The 24,948-nt window shown below is 41.0% G+C and overlaps 1 protein-coding gene across 1 annotated transcript; it reads left to right on the forward strand.

The window, feature by feature from the left end:
• The first annotated feature begins 2,944 nt into the window (after positions 1 to 2,944).
• On the forward strand, positions 2,945 to 6,531 carry LOC110907944 (G2/mitotic-specific cyclin-2). The gene is made up of 12 exons (XM_022152853.2): positions 2,945 to 3,156; positions 3,662 to 3,724; positions 3,830 to 3,959; positions 4,057 to 4,113; positions 4,208 to 4,256; positions 4,778 to 4,915; positions 5,009 to 5,122; positions 5,201 to 5,290; positions 5,377 to 5,598; positions 5,698 to 5,796; positions 5,879 to 6,057; positions 6,152 to 6,531. The coding sequence occupies exons 2-12, from the start codon at positions 3,670 to 3,672 to the stop codon at positions 6,300 to 6,302; spliced, it is 1,284 nt and encodes a 427-aa protein (XP_022008545.1). The 5' UTR covers positions 2,945 to 3,156; positions 3,662 to 3,669; the 3' UTR covers positions 6,303 to 6,531.
• Positions 6,532 to 24,948: the final 18,417 nt, after the last annotated feature.

Raw genomic sequence — 24,948 nt, forward strand, 5'->3', positions numbered from 1 at the left:
CAGGATGACAATCCAATCGAATGGCCATCCGATCGGATTGCCATCCGATCGGATTACCATCCGACACTTGGTATCTTTCATCATTTTACGCGCCGCTTATCATTTATGCTATCGTTAACTGTTCAGGCTACTCTCTCTCTCAGCGCTCCCTTCAATCCAAGAGAGTGTTTACTTGTTAAACACAATCTGTGAGTATACTCGATCCCTTTTTGCTGTATGCACTTTTGGGTGTTACATACGTTACTTATTCAAATCACAATCGACACACAACGCAACCACTATTTAAACACTGATCGTTATTGCATGTTACGTGTTATTCGATGAATGCTTGTATGTTATGTTAACATAGTGATTGTTGCCTGACACCTTAGCAACGATAGTACTATAGTTTGGACTCAGCACCTGTCGTGGACAGGGGTTGTTAAGGGCTTTACTTCACATGTCCCAGTGGGGATATGTGTTGTGCATTCTACAACTCGCAGTCACGTCTGTGCATATTTCTCTGTCGATAACCTACTAGCTTTCACTTTGCTACATGTCTCATGCTGGTTATGCGTAAATTATTTTCGAACTCTATTATGCTATATCAAACTTGTATGCTCACCTTTACACTATGTGTATTGACTTTATTTTAACGCATGTGACAAGTGTTTAGGATGCTATCTGCTAGGATGCTTGCTATTTGGGAATCAAGTAGGATTGAGAGTCTAGAAACAAAGACAGTTTAATTTATTTGAATCTGAGTTGTCGGAACATGTTTTGTTTTGAGAATAACTATGTCTGTAATAATTAGATTACTTAATGGGTTATGGTATGGGATATAATATTAACTATTTGGTAATTTAGTCGTTATGGAATTTCTCTTGACAATCTGTTTCGCTCAGTGCCGCTCCCCGATGTTTCCGCCATCGGTTGGGGGTGTGACAACAAAGTTGGAAATGGATACGAATACAAGTTTCAAAAAATTGAAATACGATTACATCTTTCTAATTAAGGAAAGTACAAAAATGCGGAGCGTTACACCATTTACACCACTAGATCATCGAATTCCGACTGTAATCCTCGTCCTTGATTATCATCCTTTTCATCGAGCCCACCAAAAATTCTCATGTGTCGTCGCCCAACCAATTAGGTAAGTAAACTAGGTCCAGCTCACCTACACATTCCCGCCATTCAGCTAACTCCCCATCTATTGCTGGAGCCTTCTTCCATCTCCACTTCCATCTCTGTATCTCATCAGATAAGTCGAAACAATCCGTGATTTTGCATAGTTTATTTTCCTCCGCATGAAACACAATTCATCTACATACAACATCCATTGAACTTTAGATTTATCCTGGATCATTGCCCTTATTACGGCCTGTCACGGAACAACATTAGACAATATGCACCTGAGGTCTGTGGATACAAAGAACATACCATACATATCTATTTAAGGATAAACCATAACATGTCTAGACAAATTAATCAAGTCCAACTCTTAAATTCTCAAATTAACAACGCGCCTTGACAACCATCAATATACAATACGTATCTATTTAAGGATATGTGATGTGTGTTTATAATGAGCTCTAAGATCGACAAAACACTTTTATAAAACTTACAACCATATCTTTTATAACCTAAACTAATGTTTATGAGGATATGACATAAAAATTGAAAGTTAAAGGTGATAACGAAACAAGTTTATATAATTATAAGAGTTTTATAAAAAAATGGTTCTTTTATAAAACAAATAAAGTATGTCAAGATTATTTATCAAACTTAATAAAGTTTGTAAAAGATAACACATTTATGAAAAGGAAATGCCCCGCCTCTTAAGTTACCATAATTGGTTAATATGCGGGACATTTCTTTAGATTCGAATAAAAAACCCTAAATGCACATTTCCATCATCTTTCTTCTTAATCGACCCCCAACCCCTTCTTTAGATTCGATTAAAACCTCTTAGACAAAGAATGGTTTATGTATGTTGCTTTCATGGAAATCCACAATGAAAATATTTGTCGGGCTTCAACCAATGTTATACTCTCGGTGTTACATATGATGTGTTTGTCAGCATCGGTCCTAATCCTTTTGTAATTCCGATAACGTTCGACAATGGGTGTCTTGATGGGGTTGATGTTTAAGTAGTAAGGGGGTTGAGGAATTGGGGCCAATGCTTATGAAAGTAGTGAATAACATGGGATTTGAATATGTATACATGGGCATTTATTTGAACTTAACAAATTGTTAACGTCATTTAGTAAAAATCAAACTAAACTTATTACTATACTCTCTAAAAAGTTTGGACCAAATGTATAATATGATACCATCTGAGTCATCATCATCATACTCAGCAAATCCCATCAATATCAAAACTAATATGTATACATGGGCATTTATTTGAACTTAACAAATTGTTAATGTCATTTAGTAAAAATCAAACTAAACTTATTACTATACTCTCTAAAAAGTTTGGACCAAATGTATAATATGATACCATCTGAGTCATCATCATCATACTCAGCAAATCCCACCAATGTCAAAACTAATGTAGGGTCTGAGAAGGATAATATATAGACAGTCTTACCTCTACCCCGTAGGAACAGAGAGACTGTTTCGAGCGAGACCCCAGCTCGATGATACCATCTGTGTAATTTACGTTTAATTGAATCAAATGTATGTAAACCAATTAAACCAAATCAAACAAGTGACATCTTATAATTTAACCAATGTTAATCATAACAATTTAAAAAGACTTTGAAAAGTCATTTTCTAATTAAACGAGCGTATCGTTTGAAGGGCCAAAACGGTAACAACCCCATAACTTCAAGGTCCTACACAAAATTCACCCCACAGGCCCACACAGATCAACCCAAACAAAAGATCCAACGGCTGTGGTTAACTAGCCGTTATTTTCAAAAGAAAATTTATGTGAACAAAAGCCGGACATAAATCCGCTCTTTACAATTCGATTTCTAAAACCCTTTTCCCCCAATTTCAATTTCAACGGATCAATATTCAAAATTCAATCGATCAGATCGTTAGAGAGAGAGTAATACACTTCAAGATTCATCATCGATGAAGATTATCTGTTAATCTTTTGTCATTTCTCTCGTTTTCGCACTTTTTGGTCCGTTTTTGAAGGGTTTGTAGTTCTTTGTTGCGATACAGGTGAGTTCTTAATGGGTTATGATAGTTTTTATGTTTTTGATGAATATTATGTACGATCGATGGGTTCTTAATGATTGTTTATAGTAAAGTTTGAAATTTTGAAAAATGAAGGGTAAGTGTTTGATGAAATGTCTGACTGAAGAAAAAAGATTATAAACCCTAATAAAGTTTGAAATTTTGATATCTTTTGATACATATTATATGGGTTTTTACTTAAGGTTTGTGTATGGTCGATGGGTTCTTAATGGTTGTTTATAATAGTTTAAATGAAGAATGAAGGGTAAGTGTTCGATGAAATATCTGACTGAACGAAAAAAGATTATAAACCGTAATATGGTTTGAAAATCTGATATCCTTTTGATGAATATTAATGGGTTTTTTTCCTTCAGTTATATGTACGATTGATGGGTTCTTTATGTTCTTTTATGTTTTTTCTTATTATGAAATTTTAAGCTTTTTTGATGGGTTTTGAAACGGTGTCGTTTTGGGATTTTGGTTTATGCAGATTGTGTAATGGCTGAATCGAGGAGGAATATCACAGATGTGTTTAGGGCTACAAAGCCACAAGGTTAGAGTTTAAATAAAGAATGAATGTAAACTGTTTGATGAAATGTCTGACTGAATAAAAAAGATTATAATCCCTAATAAAGTTTGAAATTTTGATGCTATTTAGTAGGGGGATTCAAGCCCGGATGTGGGAAATTGGGTGCACCGATCGGTCAAAACAGGAGGGCATTGGGTGAGATCAACAAGAACATTATCACTGGTCCAACAGCATACCCTTATGCTAATGTGTTACCAGGGTAAACGCCAAAAAGTCAACTCAATTTTCTTGTTTTTTATCTATGCAATTTTTTAATGAATGTTGTTTTGTTTGTTTGTTGTTATCTTTCTGTCTAGAAAAAAACAAATCCCTGCTAAGAAACCACTTGTTCCGGTCCGTCGACCCGTTACAAGGTCGGTAATAGGCACTTTTTGTTGTTCTTGTTACAAGAAGTTTGTGTTTGGGTACACTGAGTTAAATTAGTTTTGTTGACCTTTGTTTCTGCAGGGCAATTAGTGCACATGTCACCACTAAACCATCACTGCCCTTACCAGAGGTATAAACCCTTATCTATCCTATATTTTTAAAATAATAATCATATTATTTTATTAAAGCAATGTAGAAGATTGTGAGTTTGAATACACTTTACGCCTATTTGTGGGACGGTTTCGGCGACTTTTTAGCCTTTTTTTATATTTTTTAATCAGTTTTATACTATGCAGTTAATATCGGTGGGATATTGGCGATATTGACCGATATTAGAATGATATTGACCGTTATTTTGGATCATGTTTCAAATATTGGCCCTTTTGAGTTAATATTACTATTCATTTATACATGTTTTACGTTTTATATGTGTATATATAAATTTTGCATGATACCAAAATTACCGATATCCACGAATATCCCACCACAATAACCTTATATCTCAAATACCGGCCCTTGACTGATAATCAGATTTTATATCTGATTGAGATGGCCAACTCCACATAGTTAAGAAACATAAATAAGTAAAAAGAAACTCATGCCTATTTTACAAAAAAATTGTAAAGATATATGAACTTTATTTTTTAATAGGGAAAGAAGCCGAAGATCCAAACAATCGCTGTTGCAACCGACAATGAAGACTGCAGTATTATTGATCTTGAAGAGGATTTTAATGCACCAATGTTTGTGCAACACACAGAATCCATGCTGGAGGAAATCGATAAGATGGTAGTAATTTAAATATTTAATCATCCCTTCGTTCATTGTATTTTAGCTTGTTTAAGTTACGTTGACTAGTGTTTGGAATCCGTTTATTATTAGGATGAAGATGTCTATGAGGAACCGATTTTGGACATTGATAATGCTGACAAAAATGACCAACTTGCTGTTGTGGAGTATATTGATGAGATTTATGCCCACTACAAGAAACAAGAGGTAAAGTTTGACTCGTTAGAAGTCGCATAAAGTCAAATATTTCTTGACATTTGAACAAGTTTTTCTATATTATTGCAGATATTAAGCTGTGTTACACCGAGCTATATGTCACAACAGTGTGACATAACCGATAGGATGAGAGGCATTCTCATCGACTGGCTAATTGAGGTACATTATTAAAGTTTATAATTTTATGATACCATACCAAATGCAGAATTAATGATTATTATAACTTATGATGAAAAAAAAAACAGGTTCATTACAAGTTTGAACTTATGGAAGAGACTCTGTATCTAACTGTCAATCTTGTTGACCGGTTCCTGTCGCGCCGACCCGTTGTAAGGAAGAATCTTCAACTCGTTGGAATAACCGCAATGCTTCTCGCTTGTAAATATGAAGAAGTCACGGTGCCGATTGTCGATGATTTTATCGTAATTTCTGATAAAGCTTACACGAGATCTGAAGTTCTTGATATGGTAACTAACGAACACAATTTTATTTATCTACCTTATTATTATTATTATTATTATTTTATAATTATAACGTCGTATTTGTTCTCGTTTTGATGTTTCCAGGAGAAAGAAATGATGAATACACTTGAATTCAACCTCTCGGTTCCAACGCCATTCGTGTTTGTGAAGCGGTTTCTCAAAGCTGCAAGATCTTACAAAGAGGTCTGCAAGATTTTAAACAATATTTATTGCTAGCAGCAAATTGATTTTTCTTTTTTGATAATCTTTGTGTTTATTTGTATAGATGGAGCTACTGTGTTTCTACTTGATTGACCTATGTTTGGTGGAATACGAGACGCTGAAGTTCCCACCGTCATTGCTAGCAGCAGCTGCGGTTTTCACTGCCGAATCTACTCTCAAGGGTTCGAAACAATGGACCAAAACAAGTGAATTTCATTCACAATACTCACAGAATCACCTTTTGTAAGATCTTTTATAATGAATTAATAAATGCAACAAATTTTCACTTCTAAGTTATAATTATGTAACAATTTGCCATTTTTGTCGCTTTTTACAGGGAATGTGCGAAGATGATGGTCGGTTTACACCAGAAAGCGGGCACAGGGAAACTTGTTGCGGTGTTTAAGAAGTACTCGACGTCAAAATATGAGCATGTGGCGCGAACCCAACCGGCTAGCTTCATCTTGGAGCCGAGGTTTTGGGACTGATTATGAACGCGTGACATGACGTTTATGTTGAAAACCCTTGGTTTTTGTTTTGATGTTTTGAGCAATGTATAGTTGGTTGCTGTTCTTAAGTTTTCTTAGGATTATCCGTAACTGCAACTATTTAGCTCGCCTGCGAGCCGTCGTTCCATTTGTGTTTGACATTGACAATGTTCAAGTGTTTTAAGTATTGTTTTAATGCTAATATTGGTAAGTCTGTTCATTCCTTGAATATTTGGCACACAAAAATGTGTCATTACCATTATGATATATAATAGCTCCATTTAAGGCTTAACCTTTTATTTAAATTTCAATAATAGAACATGTAGTAGCTCCATTAAAGGCTTAAACCTTTTATTTAAATAATGGAGAAACAAACTAACAAAACTTAAATTCTTTCTGAAAATCATGATCAGTTGATATCATTATATGACAAGTTGTGTAATTTTAGTTCTAAAATTTGATAAAAAATGATTCCTTTCAAAATGAAAAGAAAAATATTTTGAAATTAACTTTCAGAACTCAAGAAGAATGCTCAACTTGTATCAACACAATAAATCAAATCCAACCTCAAAATGAAAAACAAATAAAAACACTTTGGGTCTAGACAGGTTAATAATGTTGGATTGGCGGGTTGATTTCTTCAACCCTAACCTGTAGAGCCGGCCCTATGTGTATATGAACCTAGGCCCAAGCCTAGGGCCACCAAATTTGAAGGGCCACCAATTTTCTAATAGATCAGGCCCAAATATCTCGTCTGTGAACATTATATAAACCTAATAACCCAATTCTAATAATAGATCAGGGGTGTATTTGCCAATTTGAATCTCATGTTTATGGATTATGCTTATTTCATTAGTTGCTGATTTTAAGTTGTTGAATTAGGGCTAATTTGATGATTTTAAGTTGTTGAATTAGGGCTAATTTGTTGATTTCAGTTTGTTATTTAGGCCTTTAGGGCTTATTTCATTATTTTAAATTGTTGAATTAGGGTTGATTTTAAGTTGTTGAATTAGGGCTAATTTGTTGAATTGGGGCTAATTACAATAATTTCATCAAACAATTTGCCTCGGTTAAAGCTAGAAAAGTAGTTTTTATTTAAAGATATACTATAATTATAGAAAACATATGACTTTCAAAAAAAAAAAAATAACTATGCGAATTATAAACTTTTTAGTTTATAATTGCCGGTCCCAAGCCCGGATAAATGAGGAGGGTTTTGTTACTAAATATGTTGAAAATGATAATTTTGCAAAAGGGCCACCACTTCTTAGTTCGATTAGGGCCTCCGAAAATGTAGGAACGGCACTGCTAACCTGACCCATATATTTATTCGTGTTATATTCATTTTGCGTATACGAGTAATAACCGACGACTTTATGACACTATGAACAATTAATTACTCCGCCTCAAGTTCCTCTTCTTGTAATACACATATAGTTCCCTTGGTTTCGAAGCTGTCTGTTTCAGTTAGAACAAAGTAATTCTGTATTATTGAATTGAATAATGAATACAATAATAACCTCTATATATAGAGTTTGATATTACAATTCAATACCCTATACAATGATTAATATTAAATACCCCCGCAAGTTGAGGGCGGGGAACGACCTGCAACTTGGACCGTAGAGACAAGAAGCGTTGAGAAGACAGCGGCTTGGTAAACACATCAGCTATTTGATCATTAGTAGAGATGAACATAACACTTAGATCCCCCTGAGCCACCTGTTCACGAACAAAGTGAAAATCAACTTCAACATGTTTTGTGCGGGCATGAAAAACCGGATTTGCCGAAAGATAGGTGGCTCCCAAATTGTCACACCAAAGTATAGGTGAGGATTTTGTAGTAAAACCAAGTTCATGAAGAAGGGCCTTTAACCAGATTAATTCCACCACGGTATCCGCAAGGGCTTTATACTCGGATTCGGTAGATGAACAAGACACAGTGCGTTGTTTTTGGGCTGACCATGAAACAACATTAAATCCAATATAGACAGCGAATCTCCCCGTGGATCGACGATCGACAGGACACCCAGCCCAATGGCCTGGACAGAGTCGATCCAATGAGCATCGGTAAAAGCATGAAGACCCGAGTCCGAATGATGGCGGATCCGAAGGCCCAAGTCAGCCGTACCTTTTAAATACCGCAAAATACGCTTAACGGCTGTCCAATGATTTTCGGATGGAGCTTGCATAAATTGACAAACTTTATTGACCGAGAAGGCAATATCAGGACGTGTTAACGTGGCATATTGCAAGGCACCAACAACTTGACGGTATTTGGTTGAATAAGAGAATAACGGACTGTCATTAGGTAAAAGAACCTGAGAAGAACTCATCGGAGAAGAAACTGGTTTACAGTCAGACAGGCCAGAGCGATGTAAGAGATCCGAAATATACTTCTTTTGAGACAGAATAAGGTCAAGCCCGCTACGCACAACTTCAATGCCCAAAAAGTAGTGCAAGGGGCCGAGATCTTTGATGGCAAACATTGAGCTGAGACGAGTGATAATATGATCAATAGCTTGGTTGTTGTTCCTGGTAATAATAATATCATCAACATAGACCAGAATATACACAAGTGAGCCCCGTGAGTTGAGAATGAACAAAGAGGGATCAGTTTTAGAACCGAGTAAACCAGGCCCGCGGTGCTTGTTTAAGCCCGTAGAGGGACTTGTGTAAGAGACAAACATGGTTCGGCCGCTGTGGATCAACAAAGCCCGGGGGTTGTTTCATGTAAACCATTTCTTGCAAGGTGCCATGTAAAAAGGCATTCTGCACGTCTAGTTGTCGCATACACCATTTATGAGAAACCGCAAGAGATAATACCACCCGAATAGTAGTAGGCTTCACCACCGGACTAAAAGTATCATGGTAATCAACACCATGTTGTTGATGGAACCCCTTGGCGACAAGACGAGCTTTATAGCGAGTTACGTTTCCCTGTGCATCTCGTTTTAACCTGTATACCCACTTACAATCAACCAAGTTAGTATTATTGACACAAGGGACCAAGGACCATGTCCCGTTTTTATGAAGTGCCTGAAACTCCTCGTTCATGGCAAGACGTCACTCCGGTGACTTGTTAGCAACGGTGAAAGAAGTAGGTTCGATAAGTGGATCAGTGGAAGTGTGAGAATAATAGGCCGAAGGGCTGAAATGATCAGTAGGTTTCGGGTTAGGGCGTAGATTGGAGGGGCGGGGCCGAGGTGGAGGAGGAGGTGGCGGAGGGGGTATAGGCTGAGGCATAGACTGAGGGTCAGCAGTGGTTGGAGGCTGAGGTGGGATAGGCGGTGGGGCAGCCTCGGGTTAAGACTGTGGAGGTGGTGGAGGCTGCTTAGGTTCGAGTTGAGGCTGTGGAGGCTGCTCATATTGCGGAACAGCCGTGGTGGAGTTTTGAAAAGTGGCAGCGGGCTGTGAAGGGTCGAGTGGGGGTGGTGTTGGGGAAAAATTGAGGTATAGATGGGTGGAGGAGGAGCGGGTTGTGGAGAGTCACGATACGGAAGAACATGTTCATTGAAGCGAACATGACGTGCCACATAGACACGTTCGGTGACCGGGTCGAAGCACCGGTAACCGTGATGAAAAGGACTATAACCAAGGAAAATGCAAGGAGTTGAGCGGAAGTCGATTTTGTGACGGGTGTAGGGACGAAAATAAGGGAAGCATTGACAACCAAAGACACGGAGAAAGGAATAATCGGGTTTATGATGAAAAATATGAAGAAAAGGAGATGTGTTGGAAGAGGTGCGAGAAGGTAAACGGTTGATAAGATACGTAGCAGTTTCAAAAGCAAAAGACCAAAAACGGTGAGGAAGATTGGAGTGGGCTAGGAGGGCAAGGCCGGTTTCGACAACATGCCGATGACGGCGTTCGACAATGCTGTTTTGTTCACTAGTGTGAGGGCAAGAGCGCCGATGAATAACGTAGGGTGTTAGGTTGCGAAATTCACCGCCCCAATCGGTTTAAGTAGTTTTTAATTTAGTGTTAAATTGACGTTCAACCATAGTTATGAAGTTTTTAAGAGTGGAATAGACATCTGATTTTTGTGCTAAAGGGTAAAACCACATGTAACGAGAATAATGATCCACACATAATAAAAAATAGCGATAACCGTCAAGAGATAAAGTAGAAGAAGGTCCCCAAACATCACAATAAACCAAATCCAAGATATTAGAACTATGAAAAGTAGAAAGTTTTAAAGGTAGTTTAGATGATTTTCCCAACTGACAAGAAGTACATAAACAAGAAGAAAGTTTTGTAGAAACAGGTAAAGAATAACTAGAAATAATAGACTGCAAAACACGCCGGTGGGGATGACCAAGTCGATGATGCCAGATCGTGGAAGATTCTTTGACAGCAGTGAAAGCAACTTTGGGAAGTGATTTGAGGTGAGGTAGGCGAATGGTGTATAGACCCTGTTCACTTGGACCCGTTAGGAGGGTAGTGCGTGTAGACTCGTCCTTCACAACAAAAAAGGAAGAGTGAAATTCAAAGAAAACGTCATTATCAGAAAAGAATTTTTGCACAGAAAGTAGGTTTTGTTTAAGGGCAGGAACATGCAAAATATTAGAAAGGTTAAACGTTTTATGAGGTGTAAAGAAGGTTTTAGAATCGATGTGAAAAATGGGTAAAGGAGTACCGTCACTGCAACAACCCGCACTTTCGTGCGTTGTTACTACTCGTTACACTCATTACGCCTAGCACCAGAAATTCGGATCATAATGTAACTATATCAGATACATCGCTACATCGAAGTATAATCGAATAATTACGCATATTCTATCGCTATTACAAAGCTATTTTCATAAATAACAGCACTCACGATGATGTTGAGTGAGGGCTTAATCTACCCTCCTCGATAACCGTGAGGTGTCAAAACGTAAACAAACAACGCTAACAAAGACTACCGGGTGAGTACCATGTCTCCAGCCATCGTAACGATGACGACAATACGAGCAAGTAGTACCACGATAATCGTTGTGGCACATCACATCGAAGAACGCTCTCGAAGGCACGCGTAACTCGATCATCGCACCGAATATTGAATATATAGATACGTAAATACGACCCTTTTGTGATTAATTATAATAAACAAATAAATAATATAAATATATGGAAATGTGGCCCAAACTATCGCGACGCACCAAAAACGAGGATCAAAAGGCCTCCGTACGGATGGGCCAGCCGAACGACCGGGCCAACCGATCGGACGGGCCAGCCGAACGACTGGGCCAACCGATCGGACGGGCCAGCCGAACGGCTGGGCCAGCCAATTGGACAGGCCGTCCGATCCGGACAGGCCGGCCGATCGAACGGGCCATCCGATCCAGGCCAACTTGCCCTCATTTCCTTCCTCCTTGCCTATAAATACCCCTCATTCACCTCCAATACACTTATTGTCACTGTTGCTGCTCGACCAGACATTCCAACCCCTTTATCTCTCGATTTCTCGCAATTCTTATAAGTTTTCAACTCAAATCTTGTACTTCCTTGATCTATATGCATTCCTTCACCTTTCTATCTTTCAAATTCCCACTTTTAACCGTGAAATCAACGGATTTGAGGTGTTCTAGGGTGATGTCATCATGGAGTTCTTATGAACTTCAAGTGTTGGCCTCATTCCACCAAGAACAACTCGGATCTAAGGGATTTCCACAAGAATAAACAAGGTTTTCACATCAGATCTACACATAATCATGAATAAAAGGATTGGAGGATGGTTTTCCAACTTTCTTTCAACTCTTTTACTCTCAAGGCACTAAAAAACGGTGGAATCGGAGCTTATACCAACCTTCTACTCATTTCTAGTGTCGTGTTGGTCAAAGATCTGATTCCTAACGATGAGACAACAAATTTCGGGTTAAACAAGGGAAAACCACCAAGAACGGCAAGTTCTGATGGAACGGGGTGATTCCCGGCTGATAGAACAAACCGGTTTTGATGGAATTTCAGTTGTTTAACGCGTCTCAGCAAACGTCTCGACCAAAACCACCGAAAACATGCAAAATTGTCGAAAACAGCTGGAAGGGCCGGTCAATCGGACAGCCCAACCGATCGGACATGCTAGCCGATCGGACAGGCTGGCCGATCGGACAGCCCTTCCGATCGGACAACTCATCCGATCGGACAGCCCATCCGAACGGGCCAACCTTAAATCTGATTTTCGTTCAATTCCGTGTGTTCCGATATCATTTAACGCGCTATCCAATTGTCACACCCCAACCGATGGCGGAATCATCGGGGCGCGGCACTGAGCGAAACAGATTGTTCAGAAGTTTCCACAACAACTATCATACAATTCAGTTATATAACACGCCCCATACCGTGTCCCAAATAATAACAAGTTATCATAGAAATCAACTAAACAATATGGGAACTGTTCCGACAACTCATATTCTTAATTATTACAGACCGAATTTAAATATTGTTTCAAGACTTCTAGACAGCTAACGGTAGTTCTTACTGACTACAGGTGCCAGTACAAGATCTACAGATAATTATGGCCCTGGAACAGGTACGAGGACACTGTCCTAAGGTCACAGGCTCCTAGAAGCTTATTATTGCCTCGCTTCCCTAGCACGCTAGTAGCTTAAACACCTGTCACATACGTTAAAATAAAAGTCAATACATATAATGTAAAGGTGAGTACACAAGTTTGATATAGCATATAGAGTTTGGAAAAGTTTACGCATAACCAAGCACGTACACAAGGGCAAACGATGCATGTAAATTATCAACATGGGACCATCGATACCAACGACTTCGGGTTGACTGTCCGAGACAGTTCGCAATACATGATTACCACCGTAATCCATGCAAGTATTGTCCTTAGCAACCCCCGTGTGAACGGGTGCTGAGTCCAAACTATAGTACTACGTTGCTAAAGCAGGCAGATAGCACTCCACGTGTAAACATAATAAACAGCAATCATTTAGACAAGTAATACATGCAAGTAGGTTAGCGTTCAAATAGTTTGTGTTGTTTGTGTATTTGATAGATTACGTATGTAACACCCAAAAGTGCTGAAAGCAAAAAGGGATCGAGTATACTCACAGTGATTGATTGTGGATTGAAGGGAGCACTGAGAATAGGTTAGCCTGAATAGTTCGATAACACAACGATGAGTAACGCGGAAAAGTAAACAATGTACTTGGATCGAGTAGACCATTCGATCGGACAGCAGTTCGATCGAGTGGGCTGTTCGATTGGTTTGAAAGTCCGTTCGAACATCCATTCGATCGGCCGGCTGGCTCGATCGGCTGGTTCCTTCAAGTGGATTGTTTCTTCCTTTGATGTGAAGGATGTGTTTGTGTATGATGGTTTGTACTACCTTTCAAGTTGGCCGATCGAACAGTTGTTCGATCGGTTAGCCCAACCGATCGGCTAGCACTTCATTGTTCTCAAATATGTCACTCGATCGGTTGGCATGTTCGATCGGGTGACATTCCAATGTTTCGAATAGGTTAGTGTTGAAGTATAGTATCTCATGATTCGAGTAGTAATGTTTACAATCGAGTGGCGTAGTCGATCGAACAGTACCTCGTCAATACTACACCTTGTGAGTTTGGGGGACTAAGTGCTAGTCGATCGGTTAGCCTAGTCGATCGGCTGGCATAGTCGTTCGGTTGGGCTGTTCGATCGAACAGCCTAGCCGTTCGGCCAGCTTCTCGATTCGGTTAACCTAACACTTAACACTTGGTTATTCCCGTGAATCGTTGATGTTTTAGAGATATTTTGACTACGAGTTGAACCATAAGCTGAAGTCCCTACTTAGTCTACTGACTCGAGCAGGAATCACCCAAACTCGGTCAGAGACGGTTTGGAACCTAAGTTTAACGTTTAACCCGGAATCGGTATATCTCTCGGTAGAACCCGAATCTTGAACCATGTGTTTATCTAGATTGATTTATAAACCGGTTCAAGTCTCGTTTTCACCGTTTTGAGTGTAAAAGAGTTGAAAGATAGATGAAAACCCATTCTTTAATCCTTTTCCACCGTGAAATGTTAAGATCTTTGAAAGATTTTAGGTTATTTATGTGGAAATCGGTTAGATCTAAGCTATTCATGGTGGAATGATGTCAAAACTTAGTGTTCTTGAAGAACACATGATGACATCACCCAAGAACACCTAGATCTTGGTGATTTCATGGATGAAATTCAGATTTTGAAAGATAGAAAGATGGAGAATCGATTAATGAACAAAAACGTACAAGGATTAGAGCGAAATACTTACCGGTTTGAGAGAAATCTGAGATTTAGTGAGAAGAAGAGGCTGGTCGGTCAGAGCTTTTCCAAAAGTGGAAAGTTTGACAAGGACAGCCCTATTTATAGGCTTCCAAAAGAGGAAAGGGTCAGCTGATCGAACAGCATTCCTGATCGAGCAGCTGTCCGATCGAACAGCCTGTTCGATCGGCTAGCCTGTTCGATCAGGTTGCCCTGTTCGATCGGCTTGCCTGGTTTTGAGTGTTTCGCGACGATTTTTTTTGATATTTCGAGTTCGATGAACGATGATTTGAGAATGATAGAATTCCTAATCAAATTACTTTTAGTCTCAACTACTATATCTAACATACAAGCATCCTTACAACCATTTCGGGTTCGATTTCCATTGAGTTTGATTCACCCTTGAGTCTTGATTGATTTGATTGATTCACCTCACACTTTAACATAAAAGTAAACATGCACAAGTAACACATAAGGCACACACACACGTATAAAAAGTACTAAGATCCCCACACTTGAGTTCGATGATTGATTTGATTAGCTTGATTATTGATTGACTAGCTTTATTGCATTGTTACTTCCTATCATTCACAGTCGGTCGTTGATTCACAGTTCGATTATCGGTCGATTAGTTTGATTATACAACACTTACTCCAAATAATACGAAAATCAAAATGAAACTAAAATGAAATTAATCTTTATTAATCTTTAATTCCAATAATAGTCAACTCTTGACTTTGACTTTGACTTTTGGAAAACACGGGGTGTTACAGTCTCCCCTCCTTTAGGGAATTTCGTCCCGAAATTAGGCCGAGAACCGTACATCGCCGTGTGATTTTACCAATTTGATGCTTCAGATCTATATGAACAACTGCGGGTACTTGGCCTTCATGTCACTTTCGAGTTCCCAAGTGAACTCCGCGCCTCGTTTGCCTTCCCATCGTACTTTTACAATAGGAATGCGAGAGCGTCTGAGTTGCTTGGTCTGTCGGTCCATGATTTCGACAGGCTTTTCCACGAAGTGTAGCGTCTCATTGACCTGAAGATCGTCGAGTGGTATTATTGCGTCGTGGTCGGCTACGCATTTTCGAAGGTTTGAAATATGGAAAGTCGGGTGGACATTGCTGAGTTCCTCCGGTAATTCGAGTTTGTAGGCAACTTTACCGATCCTTTCCAGAATCTTAAAAGGTCCAACAAATCGAGGCGCAAGTTTCCCTCTTTTGCCGAATCGGACTACTCCCTTCCAAGGCGATACCTTTAGGAGCACGTAGTCGCCAACTGCAAATTCGCGGGGCCTGCGTCGTTTATCGGCGTACATCTTTTGTCTGTCCCGGGCCTTTACCAAATTTTCCCTTATCTGGTGGATCTTGTCAGTCGTTTCTTGCAGAATCTCGGGCCCAGTCAATTGTGAATGACCGACCTCGTGCCATACAATAGGCGAGCGACATCTCCTACCATACAAGGCTTCGAAAGGTGCCATTTCGATGCTGGAGTGATAGCTATTATTGTACGAAAATTCGACTAACGGTAGGTGTTTGCTCCAACTACCACCAAAATCGATAACACACGCACGGAGCATGTCTTCAATAGTACGAATCGTTCTTTCAGTCTGCCCGTCGGTTTGCGGGTGGAATGCGGTACTCAAATTCAGCGTCGTACCAAGAGCTGCTTGAAAAGTTTCCCACAATCTCGATGTAAACCGAGCATCGCGATCCGAAATGATGTCTCGAGGCGTACCATGATTCTTAATGATCTCGTCGGTGTAGATTTGGGCTAGCTTGGCCACCTTATAGTCTTCTCGTATTGGCAAAAAGTGGGCTGATTTGGTTAGACGGTCGACTATAACCCAAATACTGTCGTGACCTGATGGCGTGGTCGGAAGCTTAGTTATGAAATCCATAGCTATGCTTTCCCACTTCCATACGGGTATCGGCGGTTGTTCGAGTAAGCCTGAAGGTCTTTGGTGTTCAGCCTTGACTCTTGCACAAGTTAAACAGCTACCAACATATAGAGCAATATCCCTTTTCATCCCAGGCCACCAGTACTTGTAGCGAAGGTCCTGGTACATTTTGTCCGCACCGGGATGAATGGAATATCGGGATTTGTGGGCTTCGTTCATGATGATCTTTCGCAAATCTGTCCTCCTCGGAACCCAGATTCGGTCCAGATAATAGAATATCCCGTTGGCTTTGCTCACGAGCTGAGTTCCATCGTGATAGATTCGTTCTTTCTTCAACGTACGCTCGTTAAAGCAAGCGTGTTGTGTTTCGCGGATGAGAGCTTCGAGGTTATACTGAGCCTGGATGTTTCGAACACCTATCACGTAATTCTTTCTGCTGAGGGCGTCTGCAACTACATTCGCCTTGCCTGGGTGATAACGGATCTCACAGTCGTAATCGTTGAGAAGTTCTACCCATCGGCGTTGACGCATATTGAGTTCCCTCTGGTTAAAGATATGTTGTAGGCTTTTGTGATCGGTGAAGATCGTACACTTTGTACCATACAGGTAGTGTCGCCAAATCTTTAAGGCAAAGACAACTGCGCCTAGCTCGAGGTCATGGGTTGTATAGTTCTTCTCGTGGATTTTGAGCTGTCGAGATGCGTAAGCTATAACCTTGTCTCGTTGCATGAGAACACAGCCAAGTCCAAGGTTTGAAGCATCACAATAGACAACGAAGTCATCGCTTCCGTCCGGCAGTGTAAGAACTGGTGCATGGCACAGCATGTGTTTGAGGGTTTGGAAAGCAGTCTCCTGCGCGGTTCCCCACACAAAAGGCTTGTCTTTATGAGTAAGGGAGGTAAGTGGTACAGCAATCTTCGAGAATCCTTCGATGAATCGCCGGTAGTAACCAGCTAATCCGAGAAAAGAGCGAACTTCTGTCGGATTCTTTGGCGTAACCCATCCCTTGACTGCCTCAATCTTTGCAGGATCAACGTGTATACCCCGACTATTCACAATGTGACCCAGAAATTGAACCTCCTCCAACCAGAACTCACACTTGGAGAATTTGGCGTAGAGTTGGTTTCCCTGAAGTAACTCGAGAACCAATCGCAGATGCTGCGCATGTTCGGCCCTCGATCTGGAATAGATCAGGACATCGTCGATGAATACAATGACGAAACGATCTAAGAACGGTTTACACACGCGATTCATCAGATCCATAAAGACCGCAGGTGCGTTGGTCAAACCAAAAGGCATGACAACAAATTCGTAGTGGCCGTATCGGGTTCGAAAAGCGGTTTTGGGTATGTCTTCCTCTTGAATCCGCAACTGATGGTAGCCTGAACGTAGATCAATCTTGGAGAAACACTGAGCACCTTGTAGTTGGTCAAACAGATCATCGATTCTTGGTAAGGGGTATCGGTTCTTGATGGTCAGCTTATTCAATTCCCGGTAATCGATGCACATTCGGAACGACCCGTCCTTCTTTTTGACGAAAAGGACTGGTGCGCCCCATGGAGAAGTGCTCGGGCGAATGAAGCCTTTTTCAAGTAACTCTTGGAGTTGGTTTGAGAGTTCTCGCATCTCAGATGGAGCGAGTCGATACGGAGCTTTGGCCACTGGGTTGGCTCCTGGAATAAGGTCGATTCGAAAGTCGATATCACGACTAGGAGGTAATCCAGGAAGATCATCAGGGAACACCTGAGGAAATTCTCGGACAACAGGAACATCCTTGACTTCAACTTTCCTTTTCTTGTCCGCCTCTGCTACAACAATGTTGGCCAAGAAGGCTCGATATTCCTTGCGGAGATATTTGCGAGCTTGAAGACAGGACATGAGCTTGAGATCTTTCGCAGTAGTTTCACCGTACACACATAGAATATCACCACTAGCTAACACAAATCGAATCATTTTATCGGAACACACAACTTCAGCACGGTTTTCACGAAGAAAGTCCATGCCTACTATGATATCGAAACTTCCGAGCTGCATTGGAATGAGATTAATCGGAAATATATGATTGTTGAGCTCGAGAGTACAATCACGGAGCACAGAATTGACAGCAATGGTTCTTCCGGTAGCGACTTCTACTTCGAAGGGTGTCGAAAGATAAGAGCGCTTACGTCTAAGAAGTTTCTCAAACTCAAATGACACAAAGCAGTTATCGGCTCCAGTATCAAACAAACATGATGCATATATGCCATTCACAAGGAACGTACCATTGACCACGTTGTTATCAGCTTGAGCCTGGCGTGCGTTGATGTTGAAAGTTCTGGCGTGAGCGGCTTGTTGTTGAGGCTGTTGTTGTTGTTGCTGGGGTTGTTGGGCTTCTTGTTTCACCACCCTGTTCGGGCACCGGTTCGCGAAGTGGTTAGGGTCACCACATGCAAAGCAGGTCCGAACATTGGTTGTCGGGGCCTGTGCAGCTTGGGGAGCTTGAGGAGCAGGGAGTAGAGCTTGGTTGGCAGTGACTTGGGCTTGAGCTTGACGGGGACCATAGCGGCAATTCGCAGTGAAATGCCCGTAAACGTTGCAGTGGACACAGAAACGGCAAGCCACACCCACCGGGTGATGATAAGAACATGTAGCACAGAGTGGGTGGGGGCCGGTGTACGCACGCTTCGCTGGCGGCGCATTGATCACTGGCGCTGAACGCTGCGGCTGTTGCTGTTGTGGTGGTACTGACTGAAGAGGAGCAGCATTGGTTGCAGCAGCACAACCCTTGTTCTTCTTTCTTCTTCTCGAGGTCTTGGAGGCTTGAGCAGTAGGGTTGTCGGTTGATGCGGCAGTAACTTGATGCAACGACTTGGATGGCTTATCCCAGACACCAGCCTTAACTCGCTTGTCGTTAATCTCAGCAGCGAGTAGGTAGGTTTCCTCGATCGTTGCGGGTTTGGCGGCGTGAACAAAATCTGCGACACAATCCGGAAGAGCACGGATGTATTTCTTGATGGTCATGTCAGAAGTCTTGACCTGGTCGGGACATATGATACTCAATTGCTTGAAACGGGCGGTGAGACCAGCATTGTCTCCCTCCTTTTGCTTGATACTCCAGAACTCATCCTCCAACTTTTGGCGTTCGTGGGGAGGACAGAACTCGTCCATCATGATCGCTTTCAATTCCTTCCACGTCAGCTCGTATGCAGCGTCGTTCCCGCGCTTGTTCCTTTCTGCAGTCCACCAGTCCAAAGCTCGCGACTGGAAGACACCGGTAGCATTGAGAGTACGGAGGTGATCTGGGCATCCGCTTTGACGAAGGGTGACTTCTACCGAGTCAAACCAATGAAACAGAGCCGTAGGGCCATCTTCACCGGTAAACTCTTTTGGCCCACATGCCTTGAATTGTTTGAAGCTAAAAGTAGCTTTGTTGGAGTCTTTGGGCGTGAGGGTTCGGGATTCCTCAGATGACTTGCTTGCGTTCTCGAACACATCACTGACGGCTTTCGCCACGGTCTTAGAGATGATAGCAGCCAGACGTCGATCTCTTTTCTCCTGGCGGGTAAGACGCGAGTGTGATCTAGGTTGTCCAGATGACGACATGGTCTGCAATAGACATCGTCACAGGCTCAACACAACGAATTCGAGTCTCACACGTTCTTAGATCTCTAAAGCTTAGAATCACGTCGCATCTCTCGTCACGTAACACATATAATCACATAAGCACATAATCATAGAGGCACATAAGCACAGAAGCAATTTGGGCACATAAGCACAGAAGCAATTAGGGCACATAAGCAATTAAGCAAATAGAGCACTTAATTTCCTAAACACGCACGAAATTTTATCACAGAGGTAGTCAGAAAACAGAAACCTATAACCACAAGTCGAGTGCCGTTCGTTTTGCGTATCGGATAGCACCACATTGTATCGTCTATCTTAGTCGTATAGCGTAGCATAGCACACTGGTTTCGTTTAGATCACATCAACAGGGATTTGAATCGAGATAGAATAGCAACAAGAGTCACGTAGATTGATAACAAACGGAGTAACCAACAAATCTTAAAACACGTAAACAGGTAAATCATATAAAATCAACAAAGCAACACCCAAAATCGGAAAATGGATTGTCTGCGGCTACTAGACTTTGACTAACCATGGCAATTTAACTATTCACAGTTGACTTGTCGTCACTTTCGACTCTAGGGGACATGTTTTCTGCCTCGATTCTTGGGCATTATGCATGCGCATTCTAGGCCATACTCGTGAGTTCAGGTCATTGGAGTCCGTCAATTGCCTTGGCGAGATAAAATAACGTCGGAATAACTGCCAAGGTTAGGGTTTCACCCCTAGCTCAGCAATTTCTTCCTTGTTTTAAGAAAATTTAGAGGAAAATTTTCATCAAATTACGGGTTTCAGCCCTTATTTGGTATAATTCTCCCCCGTTTGTTGATAGAAAATCGCACAAAATAATCGAAAAAATTTGTAATTTAGGCAGGAATTTGCGAGTTTCACTCCTAATCCCGTCCAAATTACAAAATTTGGCTCGGAGTTCGGATGTAGTGATAGAATAAAAGGAAACAACATAAAATAAGCACATAAACTTGGTCTCTTGGTTCCTAACTATAGTCTAGGTCTCTAAGACAGCGATCCGGACTAGATCGTGTCTAACCTAATTCCCTATAGTTATGGCTCTGATACCAATCTGTCACACCCCAACCGATGGCGGAATCATCGGGGCGCGGCACTGAGCGAAACAGATTGTTCAGAAGTTTCCACAACAACTATCATACAATTCAGTTATATAACACGCCCCATACCGTGTCCCAAATAATAACAAGTTATCATAGAAATCAACTAAACAATATGGGAACTGTTCCGACAACTCATATTCTTAATTATTACAGACCGAATTTAAATATTGTTTCAAGACTTCTAGACAGCTAACGGTAGTTCTTACTGACTACAGGTGCCAGTACAAGATCTACAGATAATTATGGCCCTGGAACAGGTACGAGGACACTGTCCTAAGGTCACAGGCTCCTAGAAGCTTATTATTGCCTCGCTTCCCTAGCACGCTAGTAGCTTAAACACCTGTCACATACGTTAAAATAAAAGTCAATACATATAATGTAAAGGTGAGTACACAAGTTTGATATAGCATATAGAGTTTGGAAAAGTTTACGCATAACCAAGCACGTACACAAGGGCAAACGATGCATGTAAATTATCAACATGGGACCATCGATACCAACGACTTCGGGTTGACTGTCCGAGACAGTTCGCAATACATGATTACCACCGTAATCCATGCAAGTATTGTCCTTAGCAACCCCCGTGTGAACGGGTGCTGAGTCCAAACTATAGTACTACGTTGCTAAAGCAGGCAGATAGCACTCCACGTGTAAACATAATAAACAGCAATCATTTAGACAAGTAATACATGCAAGTAGGTTAGCGTTCAAATAGTTTGTGTTGTTTGTGTATTTGATAGATTACGTATGTAACACCCAAAAGTGCTGAAAGCAAAAAGGGATCGAGTATACTCACAGTGATTGATTGTGGATTGAAGGGAGCACTGAGAATAGGTTAGCCTGAATAGTTCGATAACACAACGATGAGTAACGCGGAAAAGTAAACAATGTACTTGGATCGAGTAGACCATTCGATCGGACAGCAGTTCGATCGAGTGGGCTGTTCGATTGGTTTGAAAGTCCGTTCGAACATCCATTCGATCGGCCGGCTGGCTCGATCGGCTGGTTCCTTCAAGTGGATTGTTTCTTCCTTTGATGTGAAGGATGTGTTTGTGTATGATGGTTTGTACTACCTTTCAAGTTGGCCGATCGAACAGTTGTTCGATCGGTTAGCCCAACCGATCGGCTAGCACTTCATTGTTCTCAAATATGTCACTCGATCGGTTGGCATGTTCGATCGGGTGACATTCCAATGTTTCGAATAGGTTAGTGTTGAAGTATAGTATCTCATGATTCGAGTAGTAATGTTTACAATCGAGTGGCGTAGTCGATCGAACAGTACCTCGTCAATACTACACCTTGTGAGTTTGGGGGACTAAGTGCTAGTCGATCGGTTAGCCTAGTCGATCGGCTGGCATAGTCGTTCGGTTGGGCTGTTCGATCGAACAGCCTAGCCGTTCGGCCAGCTTCTCGATTCGGTTAACCTAACACTTAACACTTGGTTATTCCCGTGAATCGTTGATGTTTTAGAGATATTTTGACTACGAGTTGAACCACAAGCTGAAGTCCCTACTTAGTCTACTGACTCGAGCAGGAATCACCCAAACTCGGTCAGAGACGGTTTGGAACCTAAGTTTAACGTTTAACCCGGAATCGGTATATCTCTCGGTAGAACCCGAATCTTGAACCATGTGTTTGTCTAGATTGATTTATAAACCGGTTCAAGTCTCGTTTTCACCGTTTTGAGTGTAAAAGAGTTGAAAGATAGATGAAAACCCATTCTTTAATCCTTTTCCACCGTGAAATGTTAAGATCTTTGAAAGATTTTAGGTTATTTATGTGGAAATCGGTTAGATCTAAGCTATTCATGGTGGAATGATGTCAAAACTTAGTGTTCTTGAAGAACACATGATGACATCACCCAAGAACACCTAGATCTTGGTGATTTCATGGATGAAATTCAGATTTTGAAAGATAGAAAGATGGAGAATCGATTAATGAACAAAAACGTACAAGGATTAGAGCGAAATACTTACCGGTTTGAGAGAAATCTGAGATTTAGTGAGAAGAAGAGGCTGGTCGGTCAGAGCTTTTCCAAAAGTGGAAAGTTTGACAAGGACAGCCCTATTTATAGGCTTCCAAAAGAGGAAAGGGTCAGCTGATCGAACAGCATTCCTGATCGAGCAGCTGTCCGATCGAACAGCCTGTTCGATCGGCTAGCCTGTTCGATCAGGTTGCCCTGTTCGATCGGCTTGCCTGGTTTTGAGTGTTTCGCGACGATTTTTTTTGATATTTCGAGTTCGATGAACGATGATTTGAGAATGATAGAATTCCTAATCAAATTACTTTTAGTCTCAACTACTATATCTAACATACAAGCATCCTTACAACCATTTCGGGTTCGATTTCCATTGAGTTTGATTCACCCTTGAGTCTTGATTGATTTGATTGATTCACCTCACACTTTAACATAAAAGTAAACATGCACAAGTAACACATAAGGCACACACACACGTATAAAAAGTACTAAGATCCCCACACTTGAGTTCGATGATTGATTTGATTAGCTTGATTATTGATTGACTAGCTTTATTGCATTGTTACTTCCTATCATTCACAGTCGGTCGTTGATTCACAGTTCGATTATCGGTCGATTAGTTTGATTATACAACACTTACTCCAAATAATACGAAAATCAAAATGAAACTAAAATGAAATTAATCTTTATTAATCTTTAATTCCAATAACAGTCAACTCTTGACTTTGACTTTGACTTTTGGAAAACACGGGGTGTTACACCAATACTCATGTAATCAGTCTGAAATCAGGGTATTCTCAGGCATTACCCCGCCAATCCAACCATATACGCACTGTGAGTATACTTGACCCCTTTTTATCGAATTTTGGGTGTAACATACGTTCCTTATAAATCGAACCTATCAAACGAATAATTCAATCAGTCAATTTGTCACTTGCGAATAACTGTGCATAGATATACGTGATGCTAGTTGCATATATGCTAGGACTAATACTTGTGACGTCCCACCACGACTAGTATAGTACTATTGCGCCCAACGGGGTCTAGTTATGCCATCGAAGAATCGAGCATCGAGGACTTAGCTGGTAGTATCAGTTTTGTGAGTATATATGTCGTGTATTACGTTTATGCCTGTGGAAATTCGTAGCACTTTTAACCTATTACACTATTACATATCAAACCTGTATACTCGCCAATACTTTTGTATTGACAATATTTTAACGTATGTTGCAGGTTTAGTTGAAGCCGACATCAAATCAAGCTAGGAAGTCTAGAAACTCACCCAAAATCTAGGTTGTCGGATTTGAATTGTTCGAGAGAACAAGAAATCTGTGATGACTTATGTGATTGTATTATTTGTTTAACGAATGTAATAAATATCATCGCAATATAGTTGTTATGGATTCTCTTGAGCAATCTGATTCGCCTAGTGCCGCGCCCCGATGATTCCGCCATCGGTTGGGGTGTGACAGTCACCAACATGGAGAGAATCATTACCGTGATACGCTTCAGAGTTGTCAAGACTCGCTAAATCCGGAGAAGCATGACCATTAGCCCCAGTATCAGGTTTCCAAGCTTCGTATGCCGAGCCGCCATCTGAAAAAGTAGCAAAATTCGCCTGATTTAAAGAGTGAGGGGAGCCTGATTGGGTGGGGCATTGGGTTGGTAAATGACCAATACCACATCGGTTGCAATGACCATAAACAGTGTTCTGAGTAGAAGCCCAACCAAACTGCCGGTTCTGAGATGCATTGTCATGCCCCCGAGAATTATTGAATTGGCCACGAGAATTACCACGGGAGTTGCCACGCC

The sequence above is a fragment of the Helianthus annuus genome, chromosome 14 (genome assembly GCF_002127325.2).
Source record: "Helianthus annuus cultivar XRQ/B chromosome 14, HanXRQr2.0-SUNRISE, whole genome shotgun sequence".
Lineage (NCBI taxonomy): Eukaryota > Viridiplantae > Streptophyta > Magnoliopsida > Asterales > Asteraceae > Helianthus > Helianthus annuus.